Genomic DNA, 15,434 nt, shown 5'->3' with positions numbered 1-15,434 from the left:
CTGTGTCCAGTTTTGGTCATCTAGAAACAAGAGACACACTCAAGCACTGACACCAGTGCAGAGAAGAGTCACAAGGCCGATCCCTAGTGTCAGGGGTCTGAGTTATGAGGAACGACTGGAGACTTGGGTTTTACAGTCTCGAAAGGAGGTGACTGAGAGGTGATCTTATAGAGGTCTGGAAGATCGTAAATGGTATGGAAAAGCTTAATCTGGAACAGTGTTTTAAAATAAAGTGGGAGTAGGATAAAGAGCCACAGGTTCAAATTAGTAAAATGTAACTTCGAGACTGATATCAGGAGGTTGTTCTTCATACAGAAATCAACACTCGGAATGGACTTCTAAGTAGAGTAGCGGAGGAGAATAGCATGGAGTCATTTAAGAAACAATTAGATGCAGCAATGGGGGGAAGCATAGGATTGTTCAGGATGGATGGATTGACACTCGGTGTAAATTAGTTAAATTTACAGATGCCACCAAACAGCATAGGCCCGGATGAAATGTATCTCAGGCTGCTAAGAGAAGCAAGAGAGGAAATAACGGAGGCTCTGACCATCATTTTCCAATCCTCCCTGGCTACAGGCGTGGTGCCGGAGGATTGGAGGACTGCTAACGTTATACCGTTGTTTAAAAAGGGAGAAAAAGAGATAGACCGGGTAATTATAGGCCAGTCAGTCTAAACTCGGTGGTGGACAAATTATTGGAATCAATTCTGAGGGACAACATAAATCGGCATTTAGAAAGGCACGGGTTAATCAAAGACAGTCCGCGTGGATTTGTTAAGGGATGGTCGTGTCTGACTAACTTGATTGAACTTTTTTGAGCCGGTAACAAGGAGGGTTGATAAGGGTAACGCGATTGATGAAGTGTACATGGATTTTAGTAAGGCTTTTGACAAAGTCCCACTTGGCAAACTGGTCAAAAAAGTAAAAGCCCATGGGATCCACAGGAAAGCGGCAGGAAGCAAAGGGTAATGGTGACAGGGGTTTTTGCGACTGAGAGGCTGTTTCTAGTGGGGTCCCGCAAGGCTCAGTACTAGGTACCTTGCTTTTTGTGGTACATACTAATGATTTGGACTTGAATGTGGTGGGGCTTGATCAAGAAGTTTGCAGATGATACAAAAATTGGCCTTGGGGTTGATAGTGAGGAGGAAAGCTGTAGGCTGCAGGAAGGTATCAATGGACTGGTCAGGTGGGCAGAAAAGTGGAAAATGGAATTCAATCCAGAGAAGTGTGAGGTAATGCATTTGTGGAGGGCAAACAAGGCAAGGGAGTGCACAATAAATGGGAGGATACTGAGAAGTGTAGAGGAACAGAGGGACCTTGGAGCAGGACAGGTAGATAAGGTGGTTAAAAAGGCATACAGGATACTTTCCTTTAATTAGCCAAGGCATAAAATATAAGAGCAGGGAGGTTATGCTAGAACAGTATAAAATATTGGTTAGGCCACAGCTTGAGTACTGCATACAGTTCTGGTCACCACATCACAGGAAAGATATGATTGCACTAGAGCGGGTACAGAGGAGATTTACAAGGATGTTGCCAGGGCTGGAGAATTTTAGCTATGAGAAAGGATTGGATAGGCAAACAAAAAGGTTTTGTTTTCTTTGGAACAAAGGAGGCTGAGGAGAGATTTAATTGAGGTATATAAAATTATGACAGGACTAGATAGAGTGGATAGGGAGGGCCTATTTCCCGTAGCAGAGGGGTCAGTAACCGGGAGGGCATAGATTTAAAGTAATTGATAGAGGGAAGCGGAGGAGAAATTTTTTCACCCAGTGGGCGATGGGGGCCTGAAAGGGTGGTAGAGGCAGAAACACTCAACTCATTTAAAAAGTACCTGAATGTGCACTTGAAGTGCCGTAACCTACAGGGCTACGGCCCAAGTGCTGGAAAATGGGATTAAGCTGCATAGCTCTTTTACAGCCAGCACAGACACGATGGGCCGAATGGCCTCCTTCTATGCTGTAACTTTCGATGATTCTATGTATTTAAATGGGCTAAATAGTCTTCCTCATCTGTGAGTATCTTGTGAACTGCACAGTGAGCAATGACTTACACAGCAATATAACCTCATTAGGTTTGCACTCTTTACTGCTAATGGAATCTAACACATAGTTTAACTACAGCTATGCACTGTGCTGACTGTTTCACAGATTTATTCACTAAAATCCTTAGATTGTTTCCCTAATCAGCATGCTGTACATTGTTCAACTTAACATTTTTGTGATTTGTTGCTGCATACTGACTATTTTAAATTTCTCAGGATGTGGGTGACACTGGCAAGGTATTAATTGCCCATCCCCAGTTATCCTGACAAGATGGTGGTTGGCCTACTCCTTGTAGTACCTATGGTGATGGTGCTCCCATTGTTATGTAATGTAGGGAAATCCAGCCTATTGAGCTAGTTATGATGAAGGAAAGGCAGGCCATATATGTCCAGGTCAGGATCTTGTATGACTTGGAGAGAAACTTAAGAGATAATGGTGTTCCCAGGATCTTGTCGTTCTCAGCAGAAGTCAGAGGGAGGCGCTGTCGAACTAAGCTTGGTGAGTTGGTGCAGTACATCCTGTAGATAGTACATACTGCAGCCACAGTGTGGCTGTGATAGAAGGTATGGAAACCAGTGGTAGGGGCAGTGATCAAACTGATTCCAATGTCCTGAATGATATTGAACTTGTTGAGTATTGTGAAATTGCAGAGCTGAAGGAGGGCGAGGTTTCATTTCCAGATCAAAGTCCCATACATTCACCAAACAGGTATCAGATCTTAGGCTTAACCCTGCAGTTACTGAAGGGCAGAAGGGACTCTTACTACTGGGTTCAACATACAGTTCAGACTAGACAACGAACAGGTTCCTGCTAAGGCCTCCAGTTTGTAGCATAATTCCTGTACTGAGTCTTACTTCTCCCAAGGAATCCAGCTGATACTAGCATGACATTTCAAAAATATATATAATTTTTGCAAGTTTATACTATAGGAAATTCTACTTTTCTCCCTGGTAACTGGAGAGGTAGGGTCCCATCTGAATTCATGGAAAAAATTGGGATTAGCAATGAAATGCTCAGTAATTTTAAAATACGGTCTGTGCCAACACCAAATGTAACATACCCAAGACCACTTAAAAAGAGAAGGTTATGGGGTGCAGCCAAAATGTTTTGCATCATACAATGGTAGTACCAAATGGCAGAAATATTGAATAGTTACTTTGCCTCAGCATTTACCAGGGAGACTAACAAGGTGGGTATGACATTAGAAGAGATGATCAAAAAAGGTATAATGACATTTAAGACAGAAAGGGGGGAGAGTATTGATAAACTAATCGAACTTAGAGAGGATAAAACCTCTGGTCCGGATGGATTGCATCTGCGTGTATTAAAAGAAGTTAGGGCAGAGATAACAGAGGCATTATTACATATATATAAAAATTCATTAGAAAAGGGAAAAGTGCCAGAGGATTAGCAGACAGCTAATGTTATTCCTATATTTAAAGAGAGAGATAGAACAAGTCCAGGGAACTATAGACCAGTTAGCTTAACGTCAGTGGTAGGAAAGATAATAGAATCTTTACTCAAAGACGTAATAGAAAAACATCTATTAGACAAAAGTATAACAGAAGATGAAAATATAAGAGTAGTCAGCATGGATTTGCAAGAAGACATCAATAAACTTGAAGAATGGGTGTGTAATTAGCAAATGAATTTCAATATAAGTGTGAGGTGGTGCATTTTGGCAGGAAGAATAAGGAGGCCACATATTACTTGGATAATAAGAGTCTAAATGGGGTAGAGGAGCAAAGGGATCTCGGGGTACAGATACACAAATCACAAAGTAGCAACGCAGGTTAATAAGGCCATAAAAAAGGCAACCCAAGCACTGAGGTTCATTTCTAGAGGGATAGAATTGAAAAGCAGAAAAGTTATGTTAAACTTGTATAGAATCTTGGTTGGAGTACTGTGCACAGTTCTGGTCTTCATATTCTAAAAAGGGTAGAGGCGTTAGAGAAGGTGCAAAAAAGATTCACAAGGATAATACCAGAACTGAGAGGACATACATATCAGGAAAGGCTGAACAGGCTGGGGCTGTCCAGCAAAGAGAAGGCTGAGACGTGACCTGATAACGAAAGGGTTTGATGGGGTAGACGTAGAAAAAATGTTTCCACTTGTGGGGGGAGTCCAAAACAAGAGGTCATCAATATAAGATAGTCACTAATAAATTCAACAGGGAATTCAGGAGAAACTTCTTTACCCAAAGAGTGGTAAGAATGTGGAGAGCAGTAGTTGAAGCAAACAGCATAGATGCATTTAAGGGGAAGCTAGATAAGCACACGAAGGAGAAAGGAATAGAAGGGTATGCTGATAGGGATAGATGAAGTGGGGAAGGAGAAGGCTCCTGTGAAGCATAAACGCTGGCATAGACCAGTTGGGCTGAATGAATCTACAGCATAGAAACTGGCCAATGTAAATGTCCTCAAAACAAGTTATGCTCATCAGTTATGTTAATACATTTACTGAAACTTTGAGGATGCAACAGAATGGGTAGATAAGTATCTTCGAACAAACATTTGATAAGGTCTCTCATAAGAAGCATATTGCTAACCTGAAACCTCTTGGGATAAAGCAGTAATACTTTAGAAAGTTTAGACATCAAGGGAAGTTCAAATTCAGTAGCTGCAGTCAGGATGCCAGGTGATTGGGTCATCTGTTGTTCTTAACAACTACTTGTCTTTATGTACCGCCTTTAACGTAGTAAGATGTCCCAAGGCGCTTCACGGGAGTGATTATCAAACAAAATTTGACACCAAGCCACATAAGGAGACATTAAGACAGGTGACCAAAAGCTTGGTCAGAGATACGTTTTAAGGACTGCTTAAAGGATGAGAGGTAGGGAGACGGAGAGGTTTAGGGAAGGAATTCTAGAGTTAGGGCCTAGGCAGCTGAAAGCACGGCCGCCAATGGTGGAGCGATTAAAATCAAGGGTGCGCAAAAGGCAAGAATTGGAAGAGCACAGAGATCTTGGAGGGTTGTAGGGCTGGAGGAGGTTACAGAGATAGGGAGGGGCGAGGCCACAGAGGGATTTGAAAACAAGGATGAGCATTTTAAAAATGGAGGCATTCCCAGACCGGGAGCCAATGTAGGTCAGCGAGCAGACGGGTGATGGGTGAACGGGACTTGGTGCGAGTTAGGAAACGGACAGTAGAATTTTAGATGAGCTCAAGTTTATGGAGGGTGGAAAAATGGGAGTCCAGCCAGGAGAGCATCGTAATAGTCAAGTCTAAAGTTAACAAAGGCATCAATAACACTTAGAAACAAGCTTCAGGGGTAGCTTTCTGTAAATAAAATATGTAGACTTGAAATAATACCTAGCTGGAATGAGGATAAGCTGGGAAAAGGCATCTTCAGAGACTTATCTAGTTGGATGGTATTTAATACTGAGAAATGTAAATGAAGGCATAATGGTAGCAAAAATAGGAGACTGTACAAAATGTATTTTATATTAAGCAGAATTAACTATGAGAAAGGTCCAGGAAGGATGGTTAACCAAAGGTTGAAAGAAATCATTGTATGGCAGTAGTTGCTCAGGCAAAAGAAATGTTAGAATAAATCAATCAGTAGTACAAAAACATCATTGGCACCCACATTCCTGATGCCCAATTACAGCCATGCTGACTAAATGAATTAGTTGACCTAAATGTATTACTTGGTTTTAAAAATAACTATATGGGACAAAAACATGTAAATAAAAAACACTTTATTTATTGCCCATATTGTTCAGGCTTCAACTAGCAAATTGAACTTCAAATTTCCAAATTTGCCCAGTTCTCCAGGTAGTTGCACATTCTTTTAAACATGGTTCACAAACCTTGAAACTACAATAAAACCAACTTGACTTGTGGAAACATTTTAATCATGTAGTTTGAAATTTGAGCGCCCAAATTAGTTCATAATACTGTGTAGGCAAACTGAAGGTTGACTCAACTACGAGCTGAAAGATACAACTAATCATTTCCCACACATGCTCATCGTTCCTAAAATGTAATTGCAATGAATTTGGATTTTGCCTGAGCAGAACTTTTTAAACTTTTATTTCTGTAATTTTAAATTCAGCATTTTTCTCTAAGCCAGCAATGATTTGAAAATGATATGAAGTGTTAATTAGCTATTGAAAGGAGAGGAGGGGGGGGGGGGAATCACGGTGTACAATCTCAAGCATTTCAGGCCATTGTACATAGAGCACTGTTTGTGATGTCTGTCAGGCATCCCCTTCCATTTGCACAGCCACAGATGAGTTAAGGTTGACGTTTGGGAGCCTCCTGACCACATATCAAAAGTAGGTATTACCATAGCATTGTAACTGTAATTGATAGCTTAATGGGCCAAACATACCTATTTCAGGGTTAAAGCAGGTGATGCAGAAGTCTCGGTCGGTTGGACACATACACTGTGCCCTCGCAGGCAGCAATAGAAAGTTACTTATTTTAAAATCTGATTCAGCTAGCTCAGCTAGAAAAGTGAGCCTACATTCAGAGATAGTAAAGTTCTGTCATTTTTCATAGCGGAGAAATGTAGAATATTGATTGTTCTTACTGTGAAATCTGTGCACTGTTCAATCATTGATTTTATGCAACATAAACCAGTTGTTGGTTTGAAATTGTGCCTTGCCTTGATACAACGTTTTTCAGTGCATCTTCTGTAAAGAGAATGAACACGGTGGCATGTCGATATTTCAGTAGCCAGTATATGAAGCAAGCGTTCTCTTAAGATCCTTGTGTTATCCTCTTGTTTAACTAGACATTGGGCAGCAAAAGGTTGTCCTGATCATACAGGAATGACCAATGACATTCAACCCAAGAGAACATCCTGTACAAAAGCCCGAAGCTTAATATAATATTTCTGTACTTTTATCTGTGATAAAAGTAGGTTTCCTTCCAAACATAGGCTGTAATCAACTACATTTACAAAGTACATTGACACGAGACTTGCTTGTAAAACTGATAAATGGAATATTCTACCTAATCTGAATATAACCATTATTCATTAACATAACTATATAGTTCAGTTTTACAGCACACATTCTGCACTTCCATTGACAAGTATCAGTGCAAATAAGAAAACATTTAAAAGAAAAAGATCATAAAGTTGGCCGTTTTTGCAGTATATTTAATTCAATCTTTTCACACTTGCTACTACTACAGGAGTGTCATTTTGAGTTTCCTTCAGTGCATTGTACATGATTGCAAAATATACAGGACTGTAGCATCACCAAAGTGATGTGTGACAATCAATACACTTCTATTTTTATTTTAAATACAATGAGTAATGAAGTTTTATGGTTTAATATCTCACTATTAAGTGATCTCAGACTGCCCTTTTCTCTCCTGAATAACCCAACAAAACATAAGATTTTTTGAATTCAGATCTGTCCTGTTCAATCAAACTTTAAAAAAACTCATTGTACAAACAAAATCCCACACAAATGAGTGACAACTTATCTGACATGTGGAAGATTTCATAACATAAGCTAATTTTGTAAGTCATGCTTTCCACACAAAACTAGAAAAAGCCATCTTTCATCTGTCATTGCATGGGTTGCTAAATTTATTCTATGAAGCGTGAATGGTACTTTCATTGTCACATGGTCAATATTTAGCTATCGAGAAAAAAATGAATGTGACGTAACACTTAATGGTCAGTAGTAGCTTATGGTATTCCAGATTTATTGCAAAACTCAAGAGCCACACTCATTTAGAATAAATAGAATATCTCACCAGTGATGGTGGATTCCAGGTGTTTTTTTACCAGTGTGAAAGACCACAGTTTACTTTGTGCCAATAGCAGTCATGACATGAGACTTTTACACTCATGAAACAAAACATCATGGTTTCACCGTCAATAGAGACATATTCTCTATAATGTTCCCTTGAAAGCAATTCTTTTAAAATCACAATCTCTTTTTAAAGCTTGTACTCATTGAAGCTTGCTTATTAAGCTGTTTCTGCAAGAAACTTGAAACATATCAATTAATAAAATTCATTAAATTTTTAGCTCATGATGAAAAGTTAACTCAGCCATAATTAAGCTACAACAGATAATGTCACATACACTGATTGGAAGACTATGCTAAAAAAGATACAGCGTAAGGCACAACGCTTTGGAAACAAGGTGTCTTGAATGACATTACACAATATAACAAGTACTCTCTACTTTCAGTTTGCTTGCCCTTTTTCGGGATTATTTCTTAATTGCCTGCAATTTTCAAAGAAATGTACTTAAAAGGAACTTCATACGACAAATTTCTCCTGAATAGACTTTTTTTTGAAGCAGCTTAAGTAATAGATTGAGCCAAAAGGTCATCCTGGCATTTTTTTTGTTGCAACAGTTCCATGGGCTGAATCAACAGTCCAACATCTCAGCCATTCTTGTCAACTGCATGAACAAGCCAAAAAAAAAGCACTACACTGTGCCAGTTAGAAATAAATCTTTGTTCTGAGGCAGCATCAATCACTGAAGCAATACCTCTTTCAAGTACAGGTGTCAAAATAATACAAGATCCTTGCCAAAAAGTAATTTAAGTCAAAAGGCTTTAGATAAGATACAAAATGTAGTTGAAGATAAAAATTACTTTCACTCATTTTCCTGCAACTTTAAAGTGCCCTTAATGTTACCATGCCAATGTATACTTAGAGCACTCAGACAATATTATATCATACAGACACACAATGTTGAATAAAAGCAGCTGAGAAATTTACTGCAGTTTACATTTTAATATGAAATCATTATGGCTAAACAACATTGGTCACAGCTACGGTTGTGAACGCTTAGTACTTAAAACCATGTTGCTCTAGTCCAGTTGCACAGAATCTAAGGTGCTGGTGCAGTTGTCTAGACATTGTCGTTTGTAGATCTCCATAGCGGCTTGTAGTAGATCCATCCATCACCCTATAAATGATAGGTCAAAGAAAAATGTAGATGTCTGTAGTAGGTTTAAATTTATAAATTAAGAATAAGGAGAGAGGATAGAGAAATGTTTCAATACAAAAGTTGTTAGACATGGAATGCTTTTTTACAGGAAATAGTTACGACACCTTTCAAGGGAAGAATAGATAAACCTTTGAAGCAAAGGAAGACACAGGGTTGGAGGAGAATGCAGGGCATTAGGATTAGTTTTGGATTGGTCTAGCAAAGAGCAGGCACAGGCATAATGGGCCGAGTTGCCTCCTTCAGTGCTATAATTTTCCACAACATCTTGGTGGTACTGCACTGGTACTACAGATACTAGAGAATATAAATAACGTGCACACAACAGAGACATTCACCACCAGCCTGCAGTAGGCAACTACAACAACACTATAAAAAAAAAGTATTATTCTGAGAAAATATGTTTATTCTGGGAAAGTTGGCAGCCATTTTAGAATTTCACCAGCCAGTTCAAATTCTGCACAAGTTGCAGATTTCAGGAAATAATTCTTGTAGCTGGTGTGGAAATCCCATAAAACACCAAAATCGCCAGAGATGGAAGCACTTATCAAAACAGCAGTGAGGCTACCTTCCTGAACCTGAAAAATGCCCATGACAAAACAGAGTAGAAATGATTCCATGTCCTGCTACAATGGTGTTATTTATATAAAATTAAGTTTTTTCCATGAATTATAGGGATCCAAGTTTAAAAACTTACCTCTTGATGGAAATATTTTGTCTGCCATGGTGTCTCTGTCTCTGCACGGTGTCGCGCTTCTGTTCTCTGACGCTCCTCCAGTAAACTCTTGTATTCAGTTGCCTTCTCTATGTTTCTTATCCTCAAAGCTTCAGTCACATGTTGCCACAAGCGTCTATCAGATATACAAATTACACAATTAGATACATTGTACAGAACTTTAAAAAAAAATTCCTGGGATGTGGCAGTCACTGGCAAAGCCAGCATTTATTGTCCATCCCTAGCTGCCCTTGAGAAGGTGGCGGTGAGTTTTCATCTTGTGGTGAAGTTGTTTCCACAGTGCTGTTAGGTAGGGAGTTCCAGAATTTTGACCCAGCAACAATGAAGGGACAACAATATATGTCCAAGTCAGGATGGTGCGCGACTAGGAATGGATGTTTAAGCCAGTGGATGGGGTGCTGATCAAGTGGACTGCTTTGTCCTGGATAGTGTCGAACTTCTTGAATATTAGTGGAGCTGCACCCATCCAGGCAAATGAAGAGTATTCCTACACACTCTTAACTTGTGCCTTTTAGTTGGTAGAGTGGCTTTGGGGAGTCATGAGGTAAGCCACTTGCCACAGAATACCCAGCTTCTGTCCTGCTCTAGTAGCCATGGCATTTACGTGGCTGATCCAGTTGAGTTGCTGATGAATGATGACCGACGCCCCCCCCACCAAACCCCCAAGGCGGGTACATGGCGATGGTAATGCCATTGAATATCATGGGGAGGTGGTTTATGCTCTCTCTTGTTGAAATGTGGCACAAATGTTATTTGTTACTTATCACCCCAGCTTGGATGTTGTCCAGGTCTTGCTGCATGTGGGCATGGACTGCTTCACTATCTGAGGAATTGTGAATGGAGCTGATCACTGTGCAATCATCAGCAAATAGCCCCACTTCTGATCTTATGATGGAAAGAAGGTCATTGATGAAGCAGGTAAAGATAGTTGGGCCTAGGACACTGCCTTAAGGAACTCCTGGGTTTGAAATGATTGGCCTCCAACAACCATAACCATCTTCCTTTGTGCCAGAAACAACTCCAGCCATCAGAATGTTTTCCCCATGATCCCCATTGACTTCAGTTTGACTAGGGCTCCTTGGTGCCACACTCGGTCAAATACTGCCTTGATGTCACGGGCAGTCACTCGCATCTCACCGTTGAAATTCAGCTGGTGACCGTGTTTTGGCCAAGGCTGTAACGAGATCTAGAGGCGAGTGGTTCTAGCAGAACCCAAACAGAGCATTGGTGAGCAGCTTATTGGTGGTTAAGTACCGCTTGATAGCACTGTTGACTCCTTCTTTCATCACGTTGCTGATGATCGGAAGAAGGCTGATGGGGCGGTAATTGGCCGGGTTGGATTTGTCCTGTTTTTTGTGGACAGGGCATACCTGGGCAAAAACAGCTAATTGCTATTTGGGGCGGGGGGGGTTGCTGGAAGGGTGAAAATAGTTCCTTAATTTAATTTTAAGCAGCACCTTTTGTCAAAAAGTGACCAAGTCAAGTCAGCCTCGACTCAGTGGTAGCATTCTTGCCTCGGAGTAAGAAGGTCATGGGTTCCTTTATCCCTTGCCCTTCAATTCACAGAGGAACTGTCCCTCCTCCCTTGAATACCCTCTTCCAGTTCATAGAGGGATTCTACCTCCTCGATGATTGTACGTTATACTGCTGCTTCACTCCAGGAGTGTACTCTATGCTGCAGGCAGGAATTCCTTATCTACTGCAAGAACAGGAATTCTCACTTACAACCTGCAGTACAGAGTTTACTCCTGCGACCTGCAAGGAGCGGGCCAGAAGCAATTTCCCGCACCTAAAGATGAAAAGTATGCAGATGTGTGTAAAGTATGTATGTCTGGTTAGACCTCTGCCTGGGAGTGCTCAATGCTGCTTTCTAAAATAGTCAATGTTCTATTTCACAACACTAATATCTTGTTTTAAAAAAAATCATTAAAAACACAAACAGGATTTAAGTCTAGTAAGAGTATAAGTCAAAATATTTGCCAGAATTCCAAACTTGGTAAAAGAGAAAGACTGCAGAGTTTCACATTGAATGGTGATAGATGTATATTAAATAAATATACTCATATAACACCTTACACACAATACATTTACCTGTATTGTGTGTAAGGTGTTATGTACTAAATTTGGTAATGCTGTAGCCACACCTGTGGTTAGTCAGCAATTTCTATTGGACAACACTATTGCAGTACCAGGAATTATGAGTCTACGTACATTATTAATTTCCTTACCTGGACTCGTAATGGCCTTGTTTCTCAGTAGGTCGCACTCGCTTTTTGGTGACAGGAAGTTTAGTTACGTCTATGACTCTTGTGTCTCCATTGTTGTAAGTGAATTCAAGCACACCATTCCATTCACCCTGCACTCTGCATACAACAGTGTTCGTTGAATTGTGTTTTACTTCAGCCGTCACTCTGGAGGAAGAAGTTACAAATTTTCACATCACATAATAATATTAGGACATAATCATCAGAATTTAGAAAACTGAAAAGCAACTTCAGTTCCAGTTTCTACCGATGCATCAATACTAAAAATCACAACATCTAAAGACAAGAATGAAATACAGTTGAACACCCATCTACTTCAGATGTTCTGGTTAGCTGTACACAACTCATGGTGAAGAGACATCCTCATCTCCAACACCAAACTGAATGATCTCATTATTTTTAGTCTCCAAAACTGAGACAATCTGTGCCTTTGCCTTGGCTGCCATCGCCTCCCACACTTGTGACCTATCCCAGCCCCTCAATCACACTATCCCCAATTCTCTTGTCATTCTGTAGTTTCTTTCTACCCCCGCCATCTTCTCGAAGCTCATCTCTTTCAGTAGACCCATCTCTGGTTCTGCTGATCACCTTCCTACCCAACTCCTAACCACTCTACTTTCCAGACCCCATGCTTGGTGACATAGTTAATAGTTCCTTTTGCCCAAAAACTGTCCTCCTCCTTTTCAAAACCACCATCATCCCCTCCTCAAAATGTCCACTCTAGAATCACCCACCCTCTCAAACTACAGCCCCATCTCTAATCTCTTCATCTCAACAACCTTTGTTCACCTCAACAGCCGTTAACATAGTAAAATGTTCTAAGGAGCTTCACAAGAGCGTAATCAGACAAAAATTGACACTGAGCTGAAGAATGAGACATTAGGACAGGTGACCAAACGCTTGGTCAAAGAGGTAAGTTTTAAACAGCATCTTAGAGGGGAGAGGTGGAAAGGCGAAGAGCTTTGGGGAGGGAATTCCAGAGCTTAGGGCCTAGACGGCTAAAGGAATGGCCGCCAAAGGTGGGGTGAAGGAAGTGGGGGATGCACAAGAGGTCCTTAAGTATGTCATTGCCTCCCAACTTGATGCCCATCACCTCATGACTCCATGTTTGAATTCTTTTAATCTGACTACCACCCTGTTCATAATACAAATGATTGCTGTGGTCAGAGACACAAATGACATCCTCAGTAACTCTGACCACAGTGCATTATACTTCTCTGTTCTCCACAACATTCATCACAGTTGAGCATGCCATCCTTTTACACTGCCTTTCCTCTGCTGTCCACCCCTCAGGCTGTTCCAGTGAGGTTTCACTCCTATCTGTGCCAATGCAGCCAGCACATCTCCAGCATTGGCTCCTCAAAAATAGATCCTTTGGGGAACTCAGTGAGTTCAGTCATCACCAGAGTCCCCCAAAGGATCTACTCTTGTCCATCTCCTCTTCCTTATCTACATGTTGCTCTCGCTGACATCATCTGAAGGGACACAGTCAACTTCCATGTGTATTTGACAATGCTTTAACTCTCCATTACTTCCATCCATCAAGTCTATGCCATCAGGCGCTCCACTCTGTCCAACATCGAGTGGTGAATGAATCAAAAATTTTCCAACTGATCACTGATAAGACCAAAGCCTTAGTTTTGAGCCCCCACCATAAACTCGGCTCCCTTACCACTGACTCCATCCGTCTGCCCAGGCTACTTGGACAGCTTGAATCAGGCAGCATGAAACCTCAGCTTCTTGTTTGATGTAGAGCTGAGCTTCAAATCCTATATTCTATCTCCCACCAGATTAATTACTTCCACCTCTGCAACACTACCCATCTTCACCTCCACCGAAACCCTTAACCATGCATCAACCTTTGGACTCAATTTTTCCAACACTCTCCTTGCCCAGTCTCCGATCCTTCATCTTCCAAAAACTCCAACTTGTCTCAAATTCTGCTGCCAGCATCCTGTCCTGATCACTCATCATCTCCATCCTCACTAACCTACACTGAATCCCTAATCCTTAATGCATAGAATTTTAAATTCTCATCACCTTTAAGTGGTTCCATGCTCGTACCACCTTATCTCTGCAAGCTCCTCCAGCCTTACATCCCCTTCAGTCCTCTCACTCTGGCCTTCTGTGCAACCCCTCGCCTTCTGTCCTACCACTGGTGGCACAGCCTTCAAGTGCTTTTGCTCTATTCTCTGGAACTCGCTTTCTAATCCTCTCCACCATTTTACATCTCACCATGGCTTTTAAGTCTTGTTAAAGCCCATTTCTTCGACCAAGCATTCTCCTAACTTTCCCACTATAGTATGGCATCCGTTCCTTTTGTTTTTCCTTTGTAAAGCACCTTGGGATTTTTATTTTGTTACGGTTTCTATATAAATGCAAGCTGTTGTTGCTGGTGTGTTTCAGTAATTTTAAGCATATTATCCTGAAAATTCTACAGAACAGTTTTGCAGATTGAAAACAAAAACATTTTATATTTATCACTTTGATCTTTGTCATACTCTGAAATGAATCTACAATAGTTTTTGTACTGTATGAGAGGTGATCCCATCGAAACATATAAAATTCTAACAGGACTAGACAGACTAGATGCAGGAAGGATATTCCCGATGGCTGGGGAGTCCAGAACCAGGGGTCACAGTCTCAGGATACGGGGTATGCCATTTAGAACAGAGATGAGGAGAAATTTCTTCACTCAGAGGGTGGTGAACCTGTGGAGTTCTCTACCACAGAAGGCAGTGGAGGCCAAGTCATTAGATGTATTCAAGAAGGAGATAGATATATTTCTTAATGCTAAAGGGATCAAGGGATATGGGGAAAAGTGGGAACAGGGTACTGAGTTAGACGATCAGCCATGATCATTTTGAATGGCGGAGCAGGCCCAAAGGGCCGAATGGCCTACTCTTGCTCCTATTTTCCATGTTTCTATGTATATTCCTGAGCATTCACTGGTTTACAGAATATTTGGAATTCGTATTTCATTGTGCTTTCATTTGCTGTGCATTTTCCCTTCACAATTACATCAAAGCTTTAAAATACATTTTGATTAAATGTAAGTTTTACCACAAGATTATTGATTTACATAATTAGGGATAACTGTACCTGTGAAGTTTGCCACCATAAAATGGCTTTGTGTGGAAAGTTATAGCTGCAGAGTAGCCGGTTTTTGCACAGTTGACATTAACTTTTCCTCCGAGTTCTACCCAAGGAACAGTTAAAATGGAACGAGCATATGCACAAGGAAGGGTAAATGTGTACTCCTCTCCATGCTCCAAGAGACACAGAAGACCTAAATGAAAAAAAAGCATTAATTTATAACCCTTTTATCTGCATCATCTGAAATTATCTGTTAGAGTACCAACAAAATGTAGTGTTTTAAGATCAGTCATCATAAAAATTAAGTTCAGTCAATGGTCTGCATCCTTAAATGCGAGCTCAAAACATTCTATTATGAGCCACT

At 40.7% G+C, this 15,434-nt stretch overlaps 1 protein-coding gene across 2 annotated transcripts in view; it reads right to left on the bottom strand.

Annotated features, from left to right (window-relative positions):
- Positions 1-7,140: 7,140 nt before the first annotated feature.
- The window catches only part of osbpl11 (oxysterol binding protein-like 11), a 64,838-nt gene continuing 56,544 nt past the window's right edge, over positions 7,141-15,434 (bottom strand). For both annotated transcript variants that reach the window (XM_067987310.1, XM_067987311.1), the window contains 4 exons: positions 15,077-15,263; positions 11,939-12,121; positions 9,672-9,825; positions 7,141-8,935 (listed from right to left, as the gene is read on the bottom strand). In XM_067987310.1, coding sequence (XP_067843411.1) covers positions 8,879-8,935; positions 9,672-9,825; positions 11,939-12,121; positions 15,077-15,263 — 581 coding nt within the window. In that variant the 3' untranslated portion in view covers positions 7,141-8,878. The remainder of the gene's footprint in view (positions 8,936-9,671; positions 9,826-11,938; positions 12,122-15,076; positions 15,264-15,434) is intronic.

The sequence above is a fragment of the Heptranchias perlo genome, chromosome 7 (genome assembly GCF_035084215.1).
Source record: "Heptranchias perlo isolate sHepPer1 chromosome 7, sHepPer1.hap1, whole genome shotgun sequence".
In the NCBI taxonomy this organism is placed as follows: Eukaryota; Metazoa; Chordata; class Chondrichthyes; order Hexanchiformes; family Hexanchidae; genus Heptranchias; species Heptranchias perlo.
Note: the sequence above shows the minus strand (reverse complement) of the source record. Positions and strands in the feature narration are given on the sequence as shown.